The 22,801-nt window shown below is 42.0% G+C and overlaps 1 protein-coding gene across 1 annotated transcript; it reads left to right on the top strand.

The window, feature by feature from the left end:
• The first annotated feature begins 24 nt into the window (after positions 1–24).
• Positions 25–21,764, top strand: LOC142949715 (inactive dipeptidyl peptidase 10). Its single transcript, XM_076091527.1, has 25 exons — positions 25–63; positions 5,457–5,571; positions 6,603–6,698; positions 6,866–6,960; positions 8,967–9,038; positions 13,107–13,159; positions 13,769–13,850; positions 14,306–14,426; positions 14,555–14,709; positions 15,103–15,200; positions 15,656–15,779; positions 16,172–16,213; positions 16,298–16,402; positions 17,039–17,130; positions 17,911–17,958; positions 19,255–19,373; positions 19,469–19,516; positions 19,807–19,905; positions 20,276–20,342; positions 20,480–20,674; positions 20,785–20,839; positions 20,944–21,043; positions 21,147–21,205; positions 21,393–21,465; positions 21,547–21,764. The coding sequence occupies exons 1-25, from the start codon at positions 25–27 to the stop codon at positions 21,762–21,764; spliced, it is 2,370 nt and encodes a 789-aa protein (XP_075947642.1).
• Positions 21,765–22,801: the final 1,037 nt, after the last annotated feature.

Below are 22,801 nucleotides of genomic sequence, written 5' to 3'. Positions count from 1 at the left end.
CAGCAGAGCTTGTTGCGGATTACAATGATTGCCACAACTCAACAAAACATGACCACGGAGCTGGTATGTGTGTGTGTGTGTTTCATTTTCATTTTTCTATCACTACTTAGTTTTTCCATATATTTAGTCCAGTGTGTGTGCGTGCGTTTGCGCGCGTGTGTAGTGTCTGATGTGCAGTGGGGAATTCCTCATGTATACCCACAAAACGATGATTATCAATTAGTGTTTTAGACCATTTCGCCCACTCAGACTTTTCCGTCAATATTCATCTCCTGGACAGCATTGACTCTGTGCACTGCGGTGCAAGGCTGGTGTGGTAACTCGACGTCCACAGCCTCTCACTCTTATTGTCGCTCTGTCCCGTAGAGACTTGTATACCATGATATCTGCATCACAAAAAACATGTCGGTATAATAATCACATATAAAAAATTGTCCCGGCAGAAAAAATGTCCCCTCCAGCCAGGACGACGAGGCTCAAACCTACAGCCTGCACTGTATGATTGATTATCCCTCTGCTGTGTAGGTGTGTTGTCATTGAACAAAGACTATGAGCCGATACATCCTCTGTTTGTGTTTTTGCTCACACTATTAACACTCATTGATTATGCCAGATGCTGGCTTTAGTGAAATATCTATAATGTAAATTATTCTTTAATGCAGCTCTCCCATTTAATTGTAATTGACATGCACACCTGCTCCAATGCGACTTCTCCTGGTATTTAAGACAGTTTATCTCTGTTCATCACTATGTCACACTTTGTTTTTAATTGGATTTACTTACGGAACTACTCTAACATGCAGTGCTTCCTTCTTCGAATCAAACTTTCCTATGCTGCATCAGTCATTGTACAACAATTTTACTCTGGTGCTACACTTTCTCCACAGTGCTGTGCAACAATTTAAAACCTTGCCAACTGAGCTCTCCTAATTAACAGATCTCAACAAACTGTCATTCTTCTTGGGAAAGATTTTAAATCATGAGCTGATTCGTGCACAGCTGCTCTGTTGGAGAAAGCATTTGAGAGACTATGGAGCAGTTAAATTAGGTCTAATTGGTATGCAATATGATCATGGTGATGTCTGACATTAAGTGTCACACTAACCTTCAGTTTATTCTACTCTTGGTGAAACCGCTTGAAGGGTCCGTGTGATAATACTGCAGCATTATTGTTTTTTTGAGAGGGGGCCACACAAGGCTGCGGGGCTTATAAACAATCCATTACCTGCAAATGTCGCAACATTTCATGTCACGATCTGTAATCAATGTTCTTTACACCGTGAAGCATTTAAGGAGGCCATACGATTGTCGGTCTCCGTTTATGAGAAAATGCAATGATTTATGGCATAATGTGGGTTGCTACTTGTGTCATACATCTGTGTCTCACAGTATTATACCTACCATGATACAGTAGGAGCAAAGAGAATTGCAGAGTCAACATAAATGACTTGTGTCACCACTCAAATATGAACACCACATCAGAAATTCCATGCCAGGAATACATAATTCGTTGGTTCAGTTAATCCCTGGCATTAAGGAAGAAAATTATACGAATGATGTAATTCTTTTTTTTTTTTTCAAAGTCAATATTGTTTTAACATTCATCCTCAGCACTGATGATGTGACAATATGACAAAGTGTATTGTTTTAATGTATAATGAGCATATTATAAGCCTATTCCTGGGGAGTCTCAGCCCAGTGACAAATGCCATATCTTTCGTCATATTTCACTGAAACACTACATCATGTCAACTGCAGCTCTCCCACATGGATTTAACTGATGCTGCTTGTTTCCTAGAGGCAGGAACTCGGTCACTGTGAGTGGCTGGACATACTGAGGAAAAGCTCCCTCATACATACTCGTAGCCCTTTTGTACAGTCATTTTCTTATGCATGATGGGGAGCGTGAAAAGAATAAGACAGCGCGGCCTTGCAGTGCTAGAGGCTAAAGCAGCAGGTCTTTCATTTCACAAAGGCTTGTGCTGCATTGTCTGCCGATAGCCTCGAGGGCAAAAAAATTTGCCCAGTTAGTCTCATATGGTGTCTATACCACCCACTTTTTTTATTTTTTAATAAACACAAACGGAGAAATGGTGGCACAGTGAGTGGGAGCACTAAAATGTGTCTGGATGTGATGAAAGATAGCCTAGATATGAATCAATATTGATCTGTAGTATCTCATTACAGCTCATTGGTTACCATTTATCCCAACCACACTAAAGTTACAGCCTGCTAATGATGACTTTCATTTTAAATGAGGCAGTGAGAGATATAGACATAGCCATACACACGTAGGTTGCTAATCTACAGCTTTCCCTTGAGAGCAATTACAGCGTATCATTAAATTAAGGAGCACATAGGTTATATTGAGGTGTTGTATGTGTCTGCCAATAGATCTCCCCTTTTTTATGGTGCTGGTTATACCATTGATGCGTCTGCCAATGTCATGTAAGTAATAAACATCATTGCCTGATGTTAAAGGGGGCTTTAGAGGTATGCAAATCCAGAACCAGAAGCCCCAAACAGCCTGCAATGGCTCCCTCATTCCTCTGCCTATGATTTATTATCGGATTCTTCATGCCTCAAAGACACAGAAGATGGAGTTAAGGAGGTCTCCAGAGCCTAATTTATGAATTCTCCGCACTGCCTTGATTCTGCACAACCTAGTTGTATTGCTCGCTGTGCAGATTGAGAAATTGTGTTTAAGTGTGGCTTGCTTTTTTTTGGAGCGCAACCTCAATCAATACAGTTGGAATTGTTTGATTGTGTGTGCAGTGCTCTGAGAAGAAGAAGGCAGTTATCTGGAATCTGTTTGTAAGCAGTTTCATTTACGCTTCCAGTCCGATAATTGTGATTCCTAAGTTGAAATGATAGAAAGGTCAGAATAGGTCTGCAGGTGTCATACTTGGCAAGAAGCAGTGTTCAACAGAGGTTGTCTTCCTAAAAGTCTCCTTCATCGCTGTATTCCCACTGTTAATTGTTTCCCCTCTGGACCATGTACCACTGTACACCTTATCGATTCTCTCATTTGGTTGAGTTAAAAATGCCCTCGCTCCGCTGGCAAACAGAAGAGCTCTCTCTTCTCTAATGCAGTTTTGCATGGTTTGCCAAACAAATCCTTTCCAGGGGATTCCTTCCGTAAACATAACCTTTGATTAACATTCCTGCACTCTTTGCTGTTTGACTGACACCTCATCTGGGCTTCTACTCCAACTCCTGTGGGATTTCAGAGGCTGAATAAATGAGATGGCTCTCTTAGATTCATATTTGATCTTGCTCTGAAGAAAACCTGATTAACAGAAGCCTGCCCTTCACACAGCCCAGCCCGTCATCTGTTTACCTGTGCCTGCAGTTTGTGCTGCACTAGATTCCCTCATGCATTGGGATCAGCGATCAGTTGGCACTAGCAGCTTCGCGCCAATGTTCTCTCTGGGGATTCCGCTCGGCACATCTCGCAAGTTTGACAAAACTCCTCATTCGCCCAAACGTGGGATTCTCCCGGTCTGTCACAACGACGATGTGACCTTAATTGGAAGTATGGTCTAATGTCTGGGCTCAGGGGAATGATAGGAGCTGGGCATCCCATTACGATGATGTTTCCGCTCTCACGTTGCACACAGTAATTAGACGGACGACTTGGGATTGAAAATACTGTGTGACGGAATCAGTCAAGAGGAGGAATTTAATTTAAAATGTCCCTTTCTACTGTGAGATCCTGGAATATAATTATTCATATGTTTTATGTAACCATTGCTATTCATGGTTTGCAATTTTACGCAACATATACCCCGTTTGGATGTTAAGAGACATTCAGTTCTCAATTTTCCAAATTTCTAACAGTTCAGTCAAACAGAAAGCGCTGAAGATGCAGTATGAGTCAGTGTTGACTGTATACTACTCCCAAAGCCTTCATAGACTGCTGAAGGTTTCTTTATCTGACGGGAGGATAATGATGGAGAGATTCTGTGCTGAGAGGCCAGTAGACAAAACAGAGTGTTAGAAAGACCAGCATCGATACACGGGCATGGACATCAGTCACCCAGCTCTGGCATGCCCTGAAGGTTCAAACATTACTTAAAAGTTGGTTCTGCAGGTGCAACTGGTAGTGGTTTTAATTTGAACATGCTATGATACTGCAGCCAAGGAGATCTATTAAAGATGAGACCTTGGCAGGAGTTCTGTGCTGGCAACCAGTCGCGATAGAACAGGCCGTGTTTGTCTTCCATTCATCATGGATATAAAGTAAAACTGCTTCCTTGTGATAAGAGAGAGAGACAATTCTCAAAGGTGTTTCTAAAAAAAACATTGTGAATGGAGCATTTTTATCTTATCAAAATAAATGGCACACAGAGGCATAAAGACAATTTAGAAACCTCTCTGCTTCTGGTTCAACTGCATTGACCTTTACACCTCAGTCCCTGATGAATTCACCATCTTTCACTTTCCAGAAATGGATTTTTAAGACATTTTGACTCCAGTTAAGTGAGTGCATTCTCAGTTTTCAGCACTGTAATACACTATGTGCCAGCGGCTTTAAGTCAGATGGGCAATGGGGGTAGAGAAGTGTATGTTTGCGGAGAGGATATGGTAGGTGTGACCAATAGAACTGATTCAGGGACAGCTGGTGTCACCCAGGGAGCACGGAGGAACAGCAATCTGTTGACCAGCAGGCCAAAATGCCTTCCTTCAGCTGCCCGCCTCCCTAATGCCTGGAGTAAGGTGATCTGGACAGGCGAGGCTGTGAAGGTTAAGCCAAAGGGTGGGGCAGCCATAATGAGGACTGAAATGTTGTACCTTCTGTGTGATTGAACTCTCACACTCCAGCGGCTCTGTGGCTCCAGCAGTGCCAGGCACTCGTTATGAGGGAGTGGAGTGCAACTTGGGAACAGCATGCAATTGTGCTTAATTGTAACTGATACTGATGCCGGCTCCTTCCATCAGCTCTCCCTGATCACATACAGAGGATATTCACAGAATCCTTTTCTCTCTTGATAACTGAAGCTTTGTGTATAATTTATTGTATAGTTATGTAGTCCCAACTACTTCTACTCATTTTCATTGCCTCGTTAACAACTTCATCCAGTGCTGTTGAATAAATTCTGATCCACCGAAGCAGATGAAATAGGTAGCAGCTTTTCCTATAAAAAGCACTCAGGCACCACATATTTCATTATAACTTCCACCACCTCCTTATTTTTTTTTTTTTTGCCAATAGCCCATCAGTCATGTAACAAGTGAAATGAGGCGATGATAAAGAAAAATTAAAGTGCGGCCAAAATTGCTGCCTCAATCAAGCTGGTCTCAGTCCCCCCCCCCCCCCCTGGGGCTCACTGTGTTGATGTGCCTGTCGGGGGGGCAATTTCTGTGAGAGCGTGGAGATGAAGCAGCACTAATGTCCTCCTCCACTGCTGTGCTCGCATTCATCACCGTGTTTGTGTGTGTTCTTTTCATATCAGGACCTGGGGAGTTCAGATGGTCCCCCGCGGAACTGGAAGGGCATAGGAATAGCCATGGTGGTGATCCTGGCTGTTATGTCTCTGGTCATTCTCTCTGTCATCGTCCTCACGCCCGGTAAGAAGAGTTGTATGGAGGACAAAAGCCAGCGAAGCAGAGATGTGTTGTAATTTAGGGAATTAAAGGGATAGTGTGATATTTTGGGAAATTTGTTATTTTGTGGAGAGTTAGATGAGAAGATCGATACAACTCTCACATCTGTAGAGCATGAGGCTATAGCTTGCAGCTGGTTAGCTTAGCATAACAAGACTGACAACAAGGGGGAACAGCTAGCCTGGCTCTGTCCAAAAGTAACAACATAGTTCTACCAACACCTCAAAAGCTCTCAAATTGACATATTGTATCTTGTTTATTTTATCTGATAGAAAAGTAAATTCACCCTTTTTTTGTTCCATAGACTGTATAGAATTTGGAAGTAGTGCTGCTTGACATATAGGTTACATTGTGGGCTGTATGTGTCTGCTAATAGATCTCACCCATTTTTATGGTGGTTTATGTATCTTCCAAAGTCATGTAAGTAATAAACACCGTTACCTGATGTTAAAGGGGCCTTTAGAGGTATGCAAATCCACAACCAGAATCCCCAAACCTGCGATGGACCAGAGGTTTCATATTTTTTTTTATTGTTTGACAGAGCCAGGCTAGCTGCTTCCCTCTGCTTCCAGTCTTTATGACAAGCTAAGATAGCTGGCTGCTGGCTGTAGCCTTATATTTATTGCACAGTTAAACTTATGAGAGTGGTATCCATCTTGCGATCTTCAGTTAGTAGCCAGAAAGAGAATAAGCGTATTTCCCAAAATGTCAAACTTGCACTTATGTGGACAAGCATTTTACAGATGTTTAAAATGTTTCAAACATGGAAGGTAAACGCTGTTAGCTCTGTCAGCAGGTTTGCCATAAGTCGTTGAGAGGCAATAGAAATGCTCCCAATCTCGTCTCTTTCCAGTCTTCTCTGCAATCTGTCAAATAAAGGCAAAAATGTATCCAAAACCGAAGCAGACGTATAGTCCAGGCTCCAACACGCTCAGGCTTTACTGTAAACATACTTTTTGATGAACTAATTAACTCTTGTCTCTTTGCCTCTGAAGATGAATCTCACTTATTACTCCGTTCCCATCTCACTATGGAGGATCTGGAGAGTGAAGAGTTCAAAGTACATGACCCCTGTGTGGCATGGTTGAACGGTAAGGACCCCTGTTCTGTCTCGCATGTCAGTTTAATACCACTTAATCGATCTCACCTGAAACTGAGATACTGGTTTGCAGCTAGCAGCTGTTTCTGCCTCTGTGGATTTAAGCCATCACTGTAATAACACAGGATCGTCTTCCCTGAACTGTCTTGACCCTGTCAGAAAACGAAGTGGCTCTCCGCACTAGAGAAGGACACGTCCTGTCGTTTAGCCTCAACAGCAACCTCACCTCGACTCTGGTGGACAACAGCTCCCTGGTGAGTTACAGCAACACAGCTTTTGAGGACAGGGGACAGATTTCAGTATTGATTGGCTCATATCCACAGACAGCTGGACAAATCGACTGGCCAATAAAGTTTCCAGATCGAGAGAGAGAGAAGCTGTTGAGTGCCACTTTCCCAAATCCCACACTTGAGACAAAAAAAGAATTGGCAGAGTGACAGTATCAGCTCATTTCCTCCAAAAATCTAGCTGCTCTGTGAGCCCTCTCAACATGTGGCTTCAAAGAGAATTTCCCAAGCAAGGGCATCATTTTGAACACCGCCTCTGCGCGACACTGACAGCCTTATATGGGTCATCACCGAGGAGCTTAAAGCAGGGTTGTGTTGTCACGTTGAGGACAAGTCTCTCCTCGGCGCTATGATGCGATTCGTTATCTCTGCTGCTCTTACTAATTCCAGAAAAATATGTATTCCTGTATGAATACCAAGATGCACATGGTGTTTCCCTAAATAAATGAATGGCTGACACAATTTTAGCTCCATATAGTGTCAAAGATTGACATTAGAATTCATAGTAATTAATGAAACTTTTTTAGACCAGAAAAATACTTTGCACATCTATTTCAAGAGACAGGTGCGTGGGAAAGAGGGACGAGTATTTATATATTTATATATATCATATTTACTCGTTATGGAGGTTTGTATTTATTTATTAATGCTGAATTTCCATTTTCCATGTAAATGTATTCCTTATAAAAAATATTTTTGAGGGCATTGAAACAACAAAAATTGTTTTACAAGTCAGAAAGTGTGTAGAGTTTGTTTGCAACTTTAGGAAGCACATTTTAAAACCAGGGTGACAAAGTGCTTCACAGTAACATACAAAGATGGTGAAAAGTATCTGTAGAAATATTCAAATTGAAGACAAGCAAAAACGGCTAAAGAATAAGAACAAAGGAAGGCAAGGAAGCTTTGAAAACATGTCTTTGAGAATAAACAGAGATTTAGCAAAAGCCATGCAGCGTTGAGGTAATGTGAGAACGCTGTGGAGTTTTGTAAACGCGCAGCAGAAAGTCCTGCCAGAACCTTTTGGCTGAAACAAGAACTAAATGCATTACAGTAGTCAAGGTATGATGCGAATGATGCGAATGATGATTTGTTCGAGCCGGTAGAAGGATAAGCTGGGGCATATTGGTTTCTTAATTCAAAATGACAGGACAATAGAACCGACCTTAAATGTTTCTGTAGGTTCAACTGGGAATCCAAAAATGACCCCAAGTTTGAGTATAAGCAAGTCAAATTTCTAATTCTGAAGAAAAATATTTAATTATATTATACCTACAACCGCTTTCTCCACCAGCCCTGTCTTGATCCCATACAACAAAACTGCATTGTTTGTTTCCAGGGAAATGTATTTTGATGTGGATTGTTTGCTTTTGACGTATCACAAATACGTTTAAAACGAGTCCCCACAAGTACTTTTGTTGCCTAAACCTAAGAAAGTAGTTTTTTAGCTTTTTTCCATTTCTAACATTAACCTCGTGTTTCAAACTGTTTAAAAGTACGGCTGTAATCCAGGAGAAAATATGTGCATTCTAATACCCATATAACCATATTATTTAGACTGCCAGGAAAAGATTTAGTATGTCCCAATACATAGTTTGTCAAATGCAGTATGCCAAAAATACCAGGATGTCCTACTGCATCTGGTCGCATTTTGCAGTATTTTAGCCAGCATGCTGTTCTCGCAGTGGATATGAGCAAGAGGGTTCAAATTTCAACGTGCAATGTTATGACAAAGTAGTATTTCCCAAATGAATGCATACTGCATGTAACAGTACGTACTTTGTAAGGGCAGCTGCAGTATGTACTCAATAAATAAATAAAAAGTATGCAAATTGGAACGCAGTGAACATTTCCCTCTAAAGGTAATTGAGAGAGCAGTTTAGTTTTATGGGAATGACATTTTGAAGGAGACAGGGTTGTCTTCCCCGAAAAACAAATGGAAGTTGCTGATGATGTGTTGTCTAATCTTTCAACAGGACCTGACTGCTACTAAATTTCAAGTGTCTGCAGACAAGACGTCTGTCCTCTTGGCGTATAACATTAGACCGGTAAGTTTTCTCCGAATGCCAAGTTGACTCAGAGTTATTCCAGAACAAGCTCCGTTAAGCTCTTTACCTTCAGAAGACATCCGGAGTCGTACATCGTCCTTCTAACATTAAAGACTGTTACCGCTCACACGGCTCAACGGGTCTGGTAGGCCACCGGTTGCTGCAAAACCACGCTGAAATGCATCCTAATCAGAGTCCCGAAGAAACAACAGAGATAAGGAGTGAGAACATGAAGGAGGAGGTTGAGGAAGATGTGTGTGCGTGTGCGTGTGTGTGTGTGTGTGTGTGTGTGTGTGTGTGTGTGTGTGTGTGTGCGTGTGTGTGTGTGTGTGTGTGTGTGTGTGTGTGTGTGTGTGTGCGCGTGTGCATGCTGATTCTGCTACTGCAGCACTCATAAGCTCCATAACGCCCGCCACATGACTGGGATAACATATGGGGAGTTGAATATTTAAACTGGCTGATGGCGGAAGGTGCAGGGGCCTGAGGAAAGCTTAGTGAGTGATCCGTGTGATAGTGGGGGGAACGGGGGAAGGGGAGATCAAGGAGGTGGAGGGGTAAAGTTGGAGCTGCAGTAATGAAATTGCCCTGCTAGTTCGGTGGGGAATATTAATGAGATCGCAGGTGGTTTCGGATAGACGTCAGGGTAGACACAAAACAGATCTTTTTGCTCCCTTTACTTTAACACCACATAGCTCAGTTCCTCCAGCCGCCTCGCTCTGCAAATACCCGCACCATTAATAAATAGTCGGGTTTTTCCTCAAAGGGCATGCAAGTTGTGTTATTTGCAAGTAATCAGCAACGGAGGGGAAACAGAATTAGGATAAAATGAACACATTTTCCCCCACATTTTTATTAAAAAGCTGAAAGCAGGTTTTGCTGCTCTCTCGCACTCTCATTTGTTCAGTCACTTCTTTTCTGGGGGATCCTGTTGCTGTGTTACAGTATTCGTCTCTAACACGGTGCATCCATTCTAACTGCATTATTCAGTGATTAACATACGTTCAATCACTTTTCAGATATCTCTGTAGAGAAAGGGCTCAGATCTGTGTCCAATCTGTGGATTGCCTTAGATTAATACCATTAGCATACTTTCTCTGATGTCAGCAGAAATTGTCTACTCATCTGTATGCTCAGTGAGTATTCACCCGGGAAGAAATCAGAGGCAGTGGGCACGCCACCTGGAATCGTTTGTATATATAGAAATGTGTATGTTTGCGTGAGCATGGTTGGCATTTTGTGTGCATGGGGGGCTATTCCTCCATTCTCCTCGTCTTTCCAGATCCATCCCTCTCTCTTCGCTCCTTCTTCCTCACTCTCTGCCACTCTCTGGAGGGGATTTGTGCTGACTGAAGCAGTTTGCGCCAGGCACCAGCTTTGCTGTTCAAAAAGAGGAGCGGCACGCTGCCGAAAGTGGCAGAGAACGAGAGACAAAAACAGAGAGAGCGGTGGAGGAAGCCACTTGTGAAGGAGGGAGTTAGGCAGAAAAATAGGATATGCACCATTTGCCCTCAAATACACTGCCCAGTTGAAATCAATCAGAAGGGTTATCTAAGAGATGCTCAAAGGAGAAAGCTGCAGTGGAGAGAAATGGATGAGCAGGCTGTGGGTAAAGTTAAAAGGCTTCTCTGGATTTTGTGTTAGCTCTGGAGGCTTTAGGGAGGGTTTTGTGCCTAGTGGGGGAAAATAAATGGATTTTGATAAGAAGGTGTACATAGAAGTGGGGATTTAGCCACATAGGAACAGTATACAGGAAAATGTCATTCTTTAAAGCCTGTTTGAATTGAATGGGTTCAAAAACAAGAAAGAGAAGTCCCACATGTTTTTATAAAAAGAGTGATGGCGAGATACCATCCTGCCAAGACAGTGCAGTTTAGGGACAAATACGATGCCAACGGAGTCGTGTCTACACTCTGCAGCAAACGCTGATGGGTGCTGGTATCAAAGGCAGCGCATAGTGGGGCTGCAAAAAAACGCTTGTGAGGCAGGAACAACGTTGAGAGGGAAGGATGCTATTACCTCTGTATTGTGTATCATGCAGTGTACAATATATATTACAGCTGTGCTCCTGCAAATGGTGTTGTAATACCTATAAGTTTCCTTTAACACGTTATTATTAACAAGCTATCTTATGAATATTTAATCTGTGTTTTATTCCCCCACCCCCATTTTGTAGATGTGGATTGGGTAGGAGGCGGGTAGTAAAGTGTGTGTGTGGTGGGGGGGGGGGCAGAGCAATCTGTAGGATTTATGATATGTGACTGGAAGCCACATTAGAATTCACTCTTCCTTTCCAAGACAGATGCTCTCACTGTCTCTGTCTGTTTATCACACTGAAACACACAAACACACAATAAGGTACAGCCTCTGCCACCAGCCCCATGATGTTAAATCATGAGCAGAATCTCTGGGTTAATTTACAAATCATGAATAGCTTATTGAACGTGGTGCACTTGGCTAAGCCCCCCCTGTGGTCTCGTAGAGTTATACTCCCTGTGACGACCAAGATCGGTCCTGCATCCTTTCCTTCCTTCCTGTCCTTGTTTCTTTCTCTCCATCTCCCTCCCTCCCTTTTTCCTGTAGTGTTGGACCAATTCATCCCTTCCTCTTCATGTCCTCGCAGTTATTTCCTGTTGTAATTGTAACAGCTGTACACCCTGTTCCACCCTCATGCTCAGACTTTACCCCGCAATCAGATTTCAATTTCATTTAGGTAGCCTTACAATTTATTTCTCTTTCTTTATCGCTGCCTTTTTCCATCCATGCATTTTCTAGCAACAGACAAACGCGGAGAAAAAAAAAAAAATCCAATTTCACCGCTAACTGTGCTGTATAGAGGATGTGACATTTAATTTCTTTGGGGACTGGTTATTCGGAAGGGTCAGGCTTTCGGAGGCCAGTGGGCGAATAGCTTGTTTCCAACCCTTTGCATGAGAGGAAAAAAAGAATAATACAAATCAATACATTGCCGAGAATTCATCAGGTAACGCTGTGGTCAATTGCGGTTAACACACACACACACATACACATGCACACATTCATTGATTCTGGTCCCTTGGTCTTCTTCAGCGTGTTAATTGAATTATTCATCGAGCTGCTGATGCCTGTGTCAGGGTTGCCAGCCACAATAGATCTCAGTGGAAAAGATATTAGCTGTAACGATACTATTTGATAAGATTGTCTAACTTAGTTTCTGTCTTAACCCCACCTACATAAATAATTCCTATATATTATTTCCACGGTTCTTTCTTTGTGAACATGAGTTCATGAGTATTAAGTCTGTGGCTGCTCCAAAGACAATAAATGGGAGATTTTTTGGACCCACAGAATGTTTCTTTTTTCTGTTTTTTACCAAAAGAGCTTTGTTCTATTGTAGTGTTTTCAGTTCTGAAACAGAAAATGTGCCCATATACTTGGAACGTTCACCTGAATGCTCTTATGCTGCCTTCAAATGGGGTCATGTTTACCGTGTTCACGACAACGTCCCCCCTCTTGTGGTATTCACGACCTCGTAAGTGGAAGTTTTCTGAAAACTCTCAAGTTCTCGGCTGATGGAATCAGAAATGGCATAATATTTCTATACGACTGAAATATTGTAATTTCAGTCGTATAGCGTTTATTTCATCATGCCTTTGCATCTCCTGCACTATCTTTCACACTTGCTATCTTGCTTAATTGTTAGCCTCGGTAATATTGCCACACGTACAGATACTTTGCTTCTACTGCTTATTTTAGGTGAAAGAATAACATTAAATTGTTATTACACTACTATTAATAAAATAATTTAGGGTTTCTAAATTTTCTAGCATAATGTTGCTGCCCTTTTAAAAAGCAATTAGCCACTTGATGCAGTGCTTTACAGTGAAAATAATTAAAGGATACAAACCTATCTTCCTGATGCCTATTGTTTAATTGTAAGGTGAGCCTCGGCAGGGCCCTCCTTAACCTTTGTTTCATTTGTATTTAACTTTCTTTATACATGTGTATGAGCATGTGTGAGCACTAAAATACGTGTGTGTTGTCATCTAAGTGCGGCACACCTGTGTGCATGATATCCTCTACCTCTTTCAGGTGTTCTCTCAGTCCTTCACAGCCTCCTATGCTATCTACAATGTGGCTAATGGGTAGGTGGAATCATGAATGCTAATGCATGGGCTGCACTGGGCATGAGCGTCACCAATGCAAGCAGACCTGCGGATTAAAAAAGTTCCCCAAATGAGTGTGTCTCATCGAATCAGAGCCTCATGTTTCTGTCAGACATGCATTCATTCTTCAGTGGTCTTTCCAGGTTCCATATCCTAACTTAAGGTTTGTACTGTACTTCAGATTTCACTGCCTGATATTCATATTCAGCATTGTATTAGTGGAAAAACTCTGTGGTAGCTGTGGATGATCCCTGGAGCTTCTGAGGATTGGTTATGATAAAGGATTTGAGGAGGACCTGCAGTATTGATCATTGCCTGAGTATGCCTTGGAGGAAAATGTTTGCCTGACCTTAGGAAGAAAATAAGTGCAGCTAGGAATATGTAACAAGAAATGTTGCACTCTTGCATGTACCAACTCCATTCTCTGTTTTGTTTTTCCCTGTCTGCATCTTGCTCCTTTGTCCTCACAGTGCAGTGTCTCTCTCAAGCAAAGCTCAAGGACAGGGCATGGATGGACCTCAGAGGGCTCTAAACAGGACACTCATCCCTAACAGAGGGCTTACGTCCCTGTATTTGTGTGTGTTCCAGGGAGCTGCTGGAGCTTAATCCTCCGGAGAGGGAGAAGGCAGTGCTACAATACGCTTCCTGGGGGCCTCAGGGGAGCCAGCTGGTAAGCCAGGGGCCCTCTCATTTACCTGATCAATGTGCTGTCTGCATCGTCTAAATCAGCTACACCTGCCAATATGATAAGGAGATTTTTTCAACCTCAACAATCCATAAAAACAAAGTCCTTTGACATCATTTTCATAATGATAACATCAATGGTGAGATGAACTCCGTCTCAGGGGTTATTGCTCAGACTGTGTTGCTATAATGGAGTTGTTTTACACTCAAAATATCATTCATCTACCTTCCCTGTAATGTAATTGGCTTTTTGCTGCTACGTCTGCAGCATATTAACTGGCAAGTAAAGATGATATTGGCTCTCACTTGTGCTGGCCGATGATTCATTCACTCTTGGACGGCGTTCGACCGGCGCTCGTTTCATGCAGCCAGCGATGAAGCCTTCAACCGTTCTGTCTTTGATATTGGATTTGCCCTGTCTGTCTGTGCCGCTCATGCCAGGCCTATGTGTTTGATGGAGATATCTACTACAAGCCGAGTGTGACCAGCAAAGCCCTGCGTCTCACAACCACTGACCTGGAGCAGAATGTGGTGAACGGGCTCTCTGACTGGACTTATGAAGGTAGGATGTATTCCTGCACTTAAACTACAGAGTGAAAAATCTGCAAAACCAAGCTGACAACAATGATTGTGAACAGCAGGTGTATGCTTTGAGTCTGATATAACAACTTTCACTGTATTTTAAAACAGAGGAAGTGCTCTTGACATATGTTGCCCACTGGTGGTCTATGGACGGGGCCCGGCTGGCGTACCTCACCATCAACAACTCTGCCACACCTGTGATGGAAATACCTCACTTCTTAGGTGGTCTCTACCCCTCCAATGTGCTCTTCCCCTACCCCAAGGTAAAAGTTGATTAAGACAAAAGTTTATAGTCACACTGGCAGCTCTGTGAGGCTGAACTTAACATTCTGCTGTTTAGCAGGTGTCATTAGTTTTGCAGGTATTTGGACAAATTCAAAGGTGGGACCTGATGAAAAGTAAAGTTATTACAAGTCAACCTTATAGTGAAGCTAGAGGGAAAGTCAGGGGAGCAACAAGGTCACGAGGATTCATCTTTTAGGCAACATATTTTAATGGAAATTCATAAAAAGATTGTCGAGACATTACAGTCTGAACCAAAGTGGAAGAGAATGGCCACGTTTTTTAGCGTGGCTAAAAAGATTTGCCTGTGCGTACACTTTTTATTGAGTTTATTTGATATTTTTTATGTTTTTTTTTTTTTGTTGTGCTCACAGGCTGGCTCAAGTATCCCATCAGTCAGTCTGTTTGTGGTGAATCTGTATGGTCCAGCTCACACTCTGGAGATGATGCCTCCTGACTCCCTCAGGGCCAGGTACTACATCTATCTGAATGTAAGAACTAGAGATGCACCGCTACTGACTCAAATTGCTGGATAGGGTATCAGCGACAATACGCCGATCTGGTATCAGATACAATTATTTAAATAAATATTATATCAAAAATATTTATTTTGGTTTTGCTGATATTTTGTTTAAAAAATAATGATCCGAGTCACTTCCACACAGTGAGGTATACAGCTTATTACCTAAACACTGGTATTGGATCAGTACCTTGTATCGGCTGATACCCAAAGCCCAGTTATTGGGGCTAAAATAGTCGGAATGGTGCATAGTAAAAAAAGAATAAACCTTAAAGTCTTTGGACATCACCTGTCAGATATTATTACTCGTGTGTCAAAATTCCTCTCCACTGTTTTTTCGTGGTCATTCCTTTGCACCACTTTCCAATCACTTTCCCCGTGTTTCATTTTCTGCATCGCCTCTTCAGAGACAACTACATCTCCATGGTGACTTGGATCAGCAGCACTCGCCTCGCGGTGCGTTGGCTTAATCGTGCCCAGAACCAATCGGTGCTCTGTGTGTGCGAGGCCACCACGGGGGCTTGCTCAGAGGTGAGCGGTCATCAGTCATTCAGCATTCGGAATCCACAAACGGCCTCCGCTGCAATATATATACGGCTTTAATAGAATTGTTGCTTCTTTTACACTGTGTTGGGAGTTGGGATTGATTTCCTTAAGCTCTCAAACATCTACTGGCTGGATTAATATTTAAGGTCATTTGCTGCATGAGAGGAATCCTCAGTGATGTAGTGCAGTATTATATTGCTTGTTCCCTTTCGGTAAATCCTCACGTATTCCATGTTACCCATTGCCAATAGTGTATTATTTTTATATTTAATAATTAATATATATAATAAGCTTTATTTACACAATGCACTTTGCTTTAGCTTTGTAAATAGTGTGATTAATACATTTCTCTATATTGGGTGATTCTAAAACAAAAGAAGCACAAAATGGCCATGGACATAATGCAAAACAAACGACAGGTATGTATTGCTCATGTTTCATGTTTTATTACACCTGTTTGCCACTGCTGTCTGTCTTCTTGACTCAATACCTTTCCTCAACAGGATGTGCCGTTGTTTTCAGCAGACGGCTCTGTGTTTTATACAATCTTGCCAGCAAAACAGGGCGCTCGTGGAGAGTTTCATCATGTTGCTGGTCTTTCAGCCCAGGTCAGTTTTTTTTCTGACAAAATTGGTCGTTAACATTTCAACAGGAGTCACATAAAACACTGTGATTACAGATATCGGCAGCACAGACCTTTAAAATCTGGTTTGCTTAAAATCCCCTCCTCTCTTATTAATTAGAGCAATTTGTTTGTATTTGTTTTTGTCCCTAATTACTAAAACACCACATTTATCTAAGGAGTAATTTCCCTTATTATGGCCGTTTTACCCTTTACATCATTGAAGGAAGTTCAGTCAATTTCAATTTGGCAATTAATGCATGCCCAGAAAGGCAATTAAAAAGGTTTTATGATGCTGTTTTTTTTTGTTGTTGCCATTTTGCCATTAGTGGACAGATTAAGAGTGTAGTAGCATATGTTACGTAGCTGTTGGGTCTCTTGGCACAGAACGGGTGAGAACTCACATCACTACTCGAAACACACACAGAGGTGAGCTTGAGGGAGGAACAGGTCAGGTGGTGGAACTGGTGGAAAGGGGTAACCAGAGGACAGGTAAGCAAGGCGGGGCCTGAAATTACAAGGCAGTTAGCGCACACACAATTGCTGTATCGCACCTATTTTTATTCTGTGTATCAGCTGGCTTCCACATTGCTCTTCGTCTCTGTTTCTCTGTGTAACGCAGCCTGTCATCCCCTCCGTCCCGCCTCGCTTCTTGACATCAGGGAGCTGGGACGTCACCTTGCTCTGTGCCCTCGACGAGACGGCTGGAAAAATGTATGTGAGAGTGGAGACGGGTTTAATCACCTTTCAGCGCTTTAAAAGCTTGCGGCTCCTTACTATGAATTGGGGTTAGAGTGGGGTTAGAGTAGAATAGTGGCCATCATTAAAATGATCATCTCTCGCTGTAAGCTGAGAGCAATTTCTAGACGTGTCAGCCACTGGGTGAATGGTACACATGCGATTTTTTTATTCAAAAATAACTCAAAGTGCAATTTTTACATGTAGCATTGATCTCTGTGAAAAAGTGCCAAAAGGAACTTCTATAACCTTGACTTTGCTTGTGGCAATGCTTTGCCACTGAAGAGGGTAAAGAATTACTTACATTTGAACAGAGCAGGTTATCACTTACATCTGTTTTTATCCTGCTGGGGACAGAAAGCCCTCATGAACTGACTGACTGAGGCATGAGCATCAAAGACAATCCAACAAAGTCAATTGATGATCTAGTCCGTTGTTTGCAGTCCCGAAGCCCACGGGTTGATACTAAATAACTAAATAAGTGTTTCTGTCTCACAGTACTGTACTTACATAGTGGCAGATAGTTGACATATGATGCTTTGATGCACATCCACTTCACATTTGATTTATTTGATTCACCGTCCCTAATGGTGCTTTACAAAGTAAGTGTGATTTAACATGCTGAAGTATGTAAATCTGTGTATTCTCGTCATGAATAATTGATATCCAGAATAATTATGATGAAGTTAAGATGCCCAAAGGTGATCAGTGTTGATATAACTTGCTGTGTCTGTGGTTTGTGTTTCTCATCATCAGCTATTTCCTGAGCGCAGAGGAATCCAGACAAAGTAGACACCTTTACAGGTAGACATGCTTCCCTCTGAAACGGCGGCACAGTACACATTCTGTTCAAAGCTATTTAAACAGACACATTATTGACATTATAATGTATACGATATAAGACATAAGATATATGTGTTGTTAGTTGAAAAGTACCTATGCTAGCATGTCTTGTTATTAACATAGAACTAGAGTCTACAGCACAGTGGTGCTTTGAGATAAACGCTAACGTCAGTCAGCTAACATGCTCACAATGACTATGCTAACATGCTGATGTAGCCGGTATGATATTTACCATGTTCACTGTTTTGCATGTTAGCGTTTGATAATTAGCACCAAAAACACAACGTATTGCTGATGCTGATGGGAATGTCATTGGTTTAGCAGGTATTTGGTTATAAATAAAAGTATTGCACACATAACACAATGTGACCTAATGGTGGCGCTAGATGAAATTAATAGGAAGTTAATTTAATGGCAATCCATCCAATAGTTGTTGGGGCATTGTTAAGATTCATCCTCTGGGGACCATGAATGTCTGTACACATTGTATGCCAATCCATCTTGTAGAGATTGAGATTTTGCAGTGGATAAGTGAAAGTTTTGACCTTATGGTGATGCTAGATGAAAAGTCAGAGGATGACAAAAATCACATGGGTTCATCCTCTGGTCATTATGAATATCCTTCAATAAAATTGATTACTAAAATTCATCCCATGGATTTTAGTTTGGACCAAAGTAGGTGGCCAACATTGCCATCCCTGAAACAACGCTTGCATGGTTGAACAAGCATTCAGAAGAGTAACTGCACATTAGTGTGTTGACGTGTGAATCGTTATTCTTGTGAGCTGTACATGCTCAAGGCCAAGAGCTGTATTTACACATTCATATAAGAAAGAACTCCTCTGAGTGGACTAGGACCCTCTGTGTTGACACACTTGTCTGTTCCCTCATCAGCCTCTCGTCTTTTTATTAGCCTACATAGCTTTGGGCTTCAGGAGATGGCACAACGTTATGTAGGAGGGCCTGTGGCTTGTTTGAATTTGGCATGTGATTAATCTTGTGTGGAATCTGTATGCAGCAGAGTGGAGCGGGTCATTGAGAGACTCGACACAGAGCAATCTGTATCACCGCTTTTATGTCTTATCGAACACGCATTTGTTTCTTAAAAGTCAACTGCTTAGTTTGTCTCAAGACACTGACACTTTTTCCTTAATACCTTGGCAATTCATTGACCCTCTCCTGGCACTAATAAAACCACTTTAGACTCTCCTATTCTTCTATCGTGCGGTCAATAACCCCTTTTCTCTTGTGTCCAAGTGTGGACCTGGATGGAGTGTTTCAGCGCCGGTGCATCTCCTGCAACCTCATAGATGGATGTCGCTTCTTTAAAGCTGAATTCAGCCCCAATCAAACCCACTTCATCCTCTATTGTCTAGGTAAATGAGAAACACAAAAGCAAGGAGTATGCTTTCAAGCTTCACGCTGCTCAGACAGCTGGTTTTAGAATGTTTTCTTTTGAAAAATCCCCCAGGCCCAGGAATACCTAAAGTGACGGTTCACAGTACAAAGGACCCCTCCAGTGAGTGTTACATCTGCTTGTATGACTTATTGTATAATGACGTGCACACACAGGCTTGTCTGCAGTTTCTTGGTACAGCCTGCAGAGGAAGCTATATTCAAACACCAAGCACAACACACCAGAAAGTAGATTCATTAATCTCAGGCTTGTGAACACTGCCCTCTGTCTGTAGCTCTCAGTTTGAGCTGTTTGCATAGAGATCATGAGGATTTGGCAAACTGATGGCTTAGTGTGTCTGTTGTGATATTTAATATTAATAATCTGACACACTGATGTTTAATCTCCTGTAGGATACGTCGTCTTGGAGGATAACAGCCCTCTATCTGATGCTCTGGAGGACAAGAGGCTTCCTGAGACTCTGTTCAGGACTCTCCCAGCAGACAACCATGGTACAACAAAAAAAACATTGGCTCTATTTTTCATGGTTTGATATTTAGGATATTGGCCACACAAAATACAAGCATTCACAGATCACCTTGAGTGCCCTTCTCAAGCAGTCAGACTATATTAAGCACTGGCTGCAAAGTGTCTCAACCTGGAAGGGACAAATATACCTCTGCTCAAGGGCCAGTGCCAGTTATTCTTTTACTATGATTGTGCATGCTTGTTCATGTTTTGTTCAGATTAAGGATTAACTATTTTTGTAATGATTATTTTTATGTGCTTCTGAGGTTCAGATGCCAGACAGAGCCTAAACATGTAGCAGCAATAACATGTCTGTGGACAGGTGACTTTATTTGACTCGTTTGATTTCCTTAGATCTACACCTGAAGCTATCTCTACCTCAGGGTTACGAGACAAACCTGCACCCTCTCCTCGTCATTGTGTAAGAATCGCTGAACAAGCAGCAGCTGAGAGTTATTTAGCCACCTGTTTTGCAACCTATGATCCCTCACCTTTACTTCACTCTTTCACCCCCAGCATCTGTCCGCCCTTGCTGATCCTGTTTGTCTTGTCGCTCAGGGATGGCGTGCCTGGCAGTCAGTCGGTGACAGAGGAATTTGCCCTGGACTGGCCTCAGGTCCTCTCCGGCACTCACAATGTGGCCTTGGCCTGGGTGGACGGGAGGAGTGGGGTCGGCCGTGGACAGAAGACCACCAGCGTGGATCCGCGCAAGCTTGGCTCAGTTAGAGTCAAAGATTATCTGGGAGTTGTAGAGTAAGTTTAGTTATGCAAACAAAAGCTATATAATTGACATGTGAGAATACTGCCTGTAAACTGGTTAACTAATAGGATGTAATGATATGTGTATATATATATATCCACAGGCTGTTGATGCAACTGCCTTACATTGACGATCGTCGGATGATCCTCTATGGCAAGGTTACAGCATTTTTTTTAGATTTATAAACTCAATTCTCCTATTGAAGCCATTAAAGCTATTGCATGCTTTGTTTGATTTACCCCTTTTCGGTTTCTCCTTGCAGGCATTTGGCGGATATTTAACTCTCAAGATGCTAGCTGCAACAGATAAGCTCTTTCAATGCACGGCCGCTGTGGCACCAATAACTGACTTCAGACTTTATAGTGAGTTGAGCTCATGTCATTAACTATTCAAACACTAAATCCATGGGAATTGTTATTAAACCGAGACACAACTCATGTATTTGAGTTATTCCACTTATTTCAGGTGCTGCATTCTCAGAGAGGTATCTAGGCCTTCCAGCTAAGGAGGAGCATGCTTACTCGGTGAGACTGTGGATATATTCTCAGTTGCAGTTTGTTTTTGCCCCAAAACAAATGCAATCTTAAAAGTTTCAACAAAAGCTGAACATTTAACATGTAAATGTATATGAAGGTGGGATTTATCGGGCTGTTGTGTTAGACTGGATTAGTTTCAGCTAGTTGTACCTAATAAAACACTTTTTGTTTTCAGACTGCCTCTTTGCTGGAGGAGGTTAACAAGCTAAAAGATGAGAATTTCCTTATTCTTCATGGAACTGCAGATGGTGAGATTTTGTTTAATTTTATGTTTTTAATTCTATTTTCTCGCCTCTAATTTCAATATGTGTGTGTATATTTGGCCAAAGCGAGAGTACACTTCCAGCACAGCGCGGAGCTCCTGAGCCGACTGGTGAAGGTGGAAGCCAATTACTCACTGCAGCTGTATCCAGATGAGGGCCATGTTCTGAGGGAGGCGCACAGCATCCAGCACTTCCAGCGGACGGTGGTGAACTACCTCCAATCCTGCTTGAAGCACGGCATCCTCTTAGATCCCGTAGAGGATGACGAGGAGGAAGATGACTGAGCCCAGAGCCCCTTCCCTCCTTCTGGAAGGACTATCTTTGGACTGAATGCCATTTTATGCATTACCTTGGGTCGGATTACCAGGCACAAGAGCAGAGGAGTGGGGACCAAACACATTAGATCACCTCCTACAACTTCTGGAAAAATTGATGTACTGCATATCTTGTTGCACATCGTTATTTTTGCTGTTATACTGTATGTTTGAGGCAGTTTGTTTACAAAATTCACTTTAGATGGTGTGGACTAGAAAAATACTGATTCTGCCAAAGGTTTACAAAGATTTTAAAACATGCATGTCATAATGGCTGCATGATGTGGATTAGTTTACATTGCATTTTCTGTGTTTTGCAGATCCCAATTTCACCCATCAGGGTTAAAAGTATATAATCTGCCAACAGCCGGGAACACAATCCTTATTTCTGGACTACGGGATCATATTCCGATTCCTACAGATTCCATTCCTACAAAATAAAAAATGTACAATACACACAAAACATTGTAATCATAAACTCTAAGATAACAGGAAATCTGGCCCTACTGGTCACTGTCCTGGTCAGACTCTCCACAAGCTCTAAGATAACATTGTAAAATCTTATTTTAGGTCTTTTGCACAATTTATTCCCTGCTTAAATAAAGTTAAATGACCCATTTGGATAATTCTTAATGTGCCAAATACATTTTGTGGACTTTTTGCATCACTTGCATTTTGTGATGAAGAATGAGTATGCAACTGTGACTATTTACACTACAAGCTCTGGTTCAAGGACGATGCAAGAACGTCTATGTGGGACTGTCTTTTTACTGTATTTGGAAGTAGGGTATATTTCTGTTTTGGTACATCTTAGCATTTTAAACATTTCTCGTGTATTGCAGAATAAAATTATTTCTTTGAACAGTTTGTTGAGCCATTACCTTACAGTCTACAAAGGAAGTTGACCGGAGTCTTGACCATTAAACTATCAACCGAACCAGACTGGTAAACTGCATGCAGTAGGTTTGAAAACGAATGCCCTTGAATCTACACACTCCTATTTTCCA

This window comes from Anarhichas minor, unplaced genomic scaffold (assembly GCF_050575085.1).
Source record: "Anarhichas minor isolate MPS153535 unplaced genomic scaffold, ASM5057508v1 ptg000003l, whole genome shotgun sequence".
In the NCBI taxonomy this organism is placed as follows: Eukaryota; Metazoa; Chordata; class Actinopteri; order Perciformes; family Anarhichadidae; genus Anarhichas; species Anarhichas minor.
Note: the sequence above shows the minus strand (reverse complement) of the source record. Positions and strands in the feature narration are given on the sequence as shown.

What these genes read in the sequence shown, in the direction of transcription:
- LOC142949715 (XM_076091527.1), top strand. Translation starts at nt 25, where the DNA reads ATGATTGCCACAACTCAACAAAACATGACCACGGAGCTG. An exon ending in CTTCATCCTCTATTGTCTAG is followed by an intron (nt 19,374 to 19,468) that starts GTAAATGAGAAA and finishes AAAATCCCCCAG; the next exon opens with GCCCAGGAATACCTAAAGTG. An exon ending in GGATGATCCTCTATGGCAAG is followed by an intron (nt 20,840 to 20,943) that starts GTTACAGCATTT and finishes TTCTCCTTGCAG; the next exon opens with GCATTTGGCGGATATTTAAC.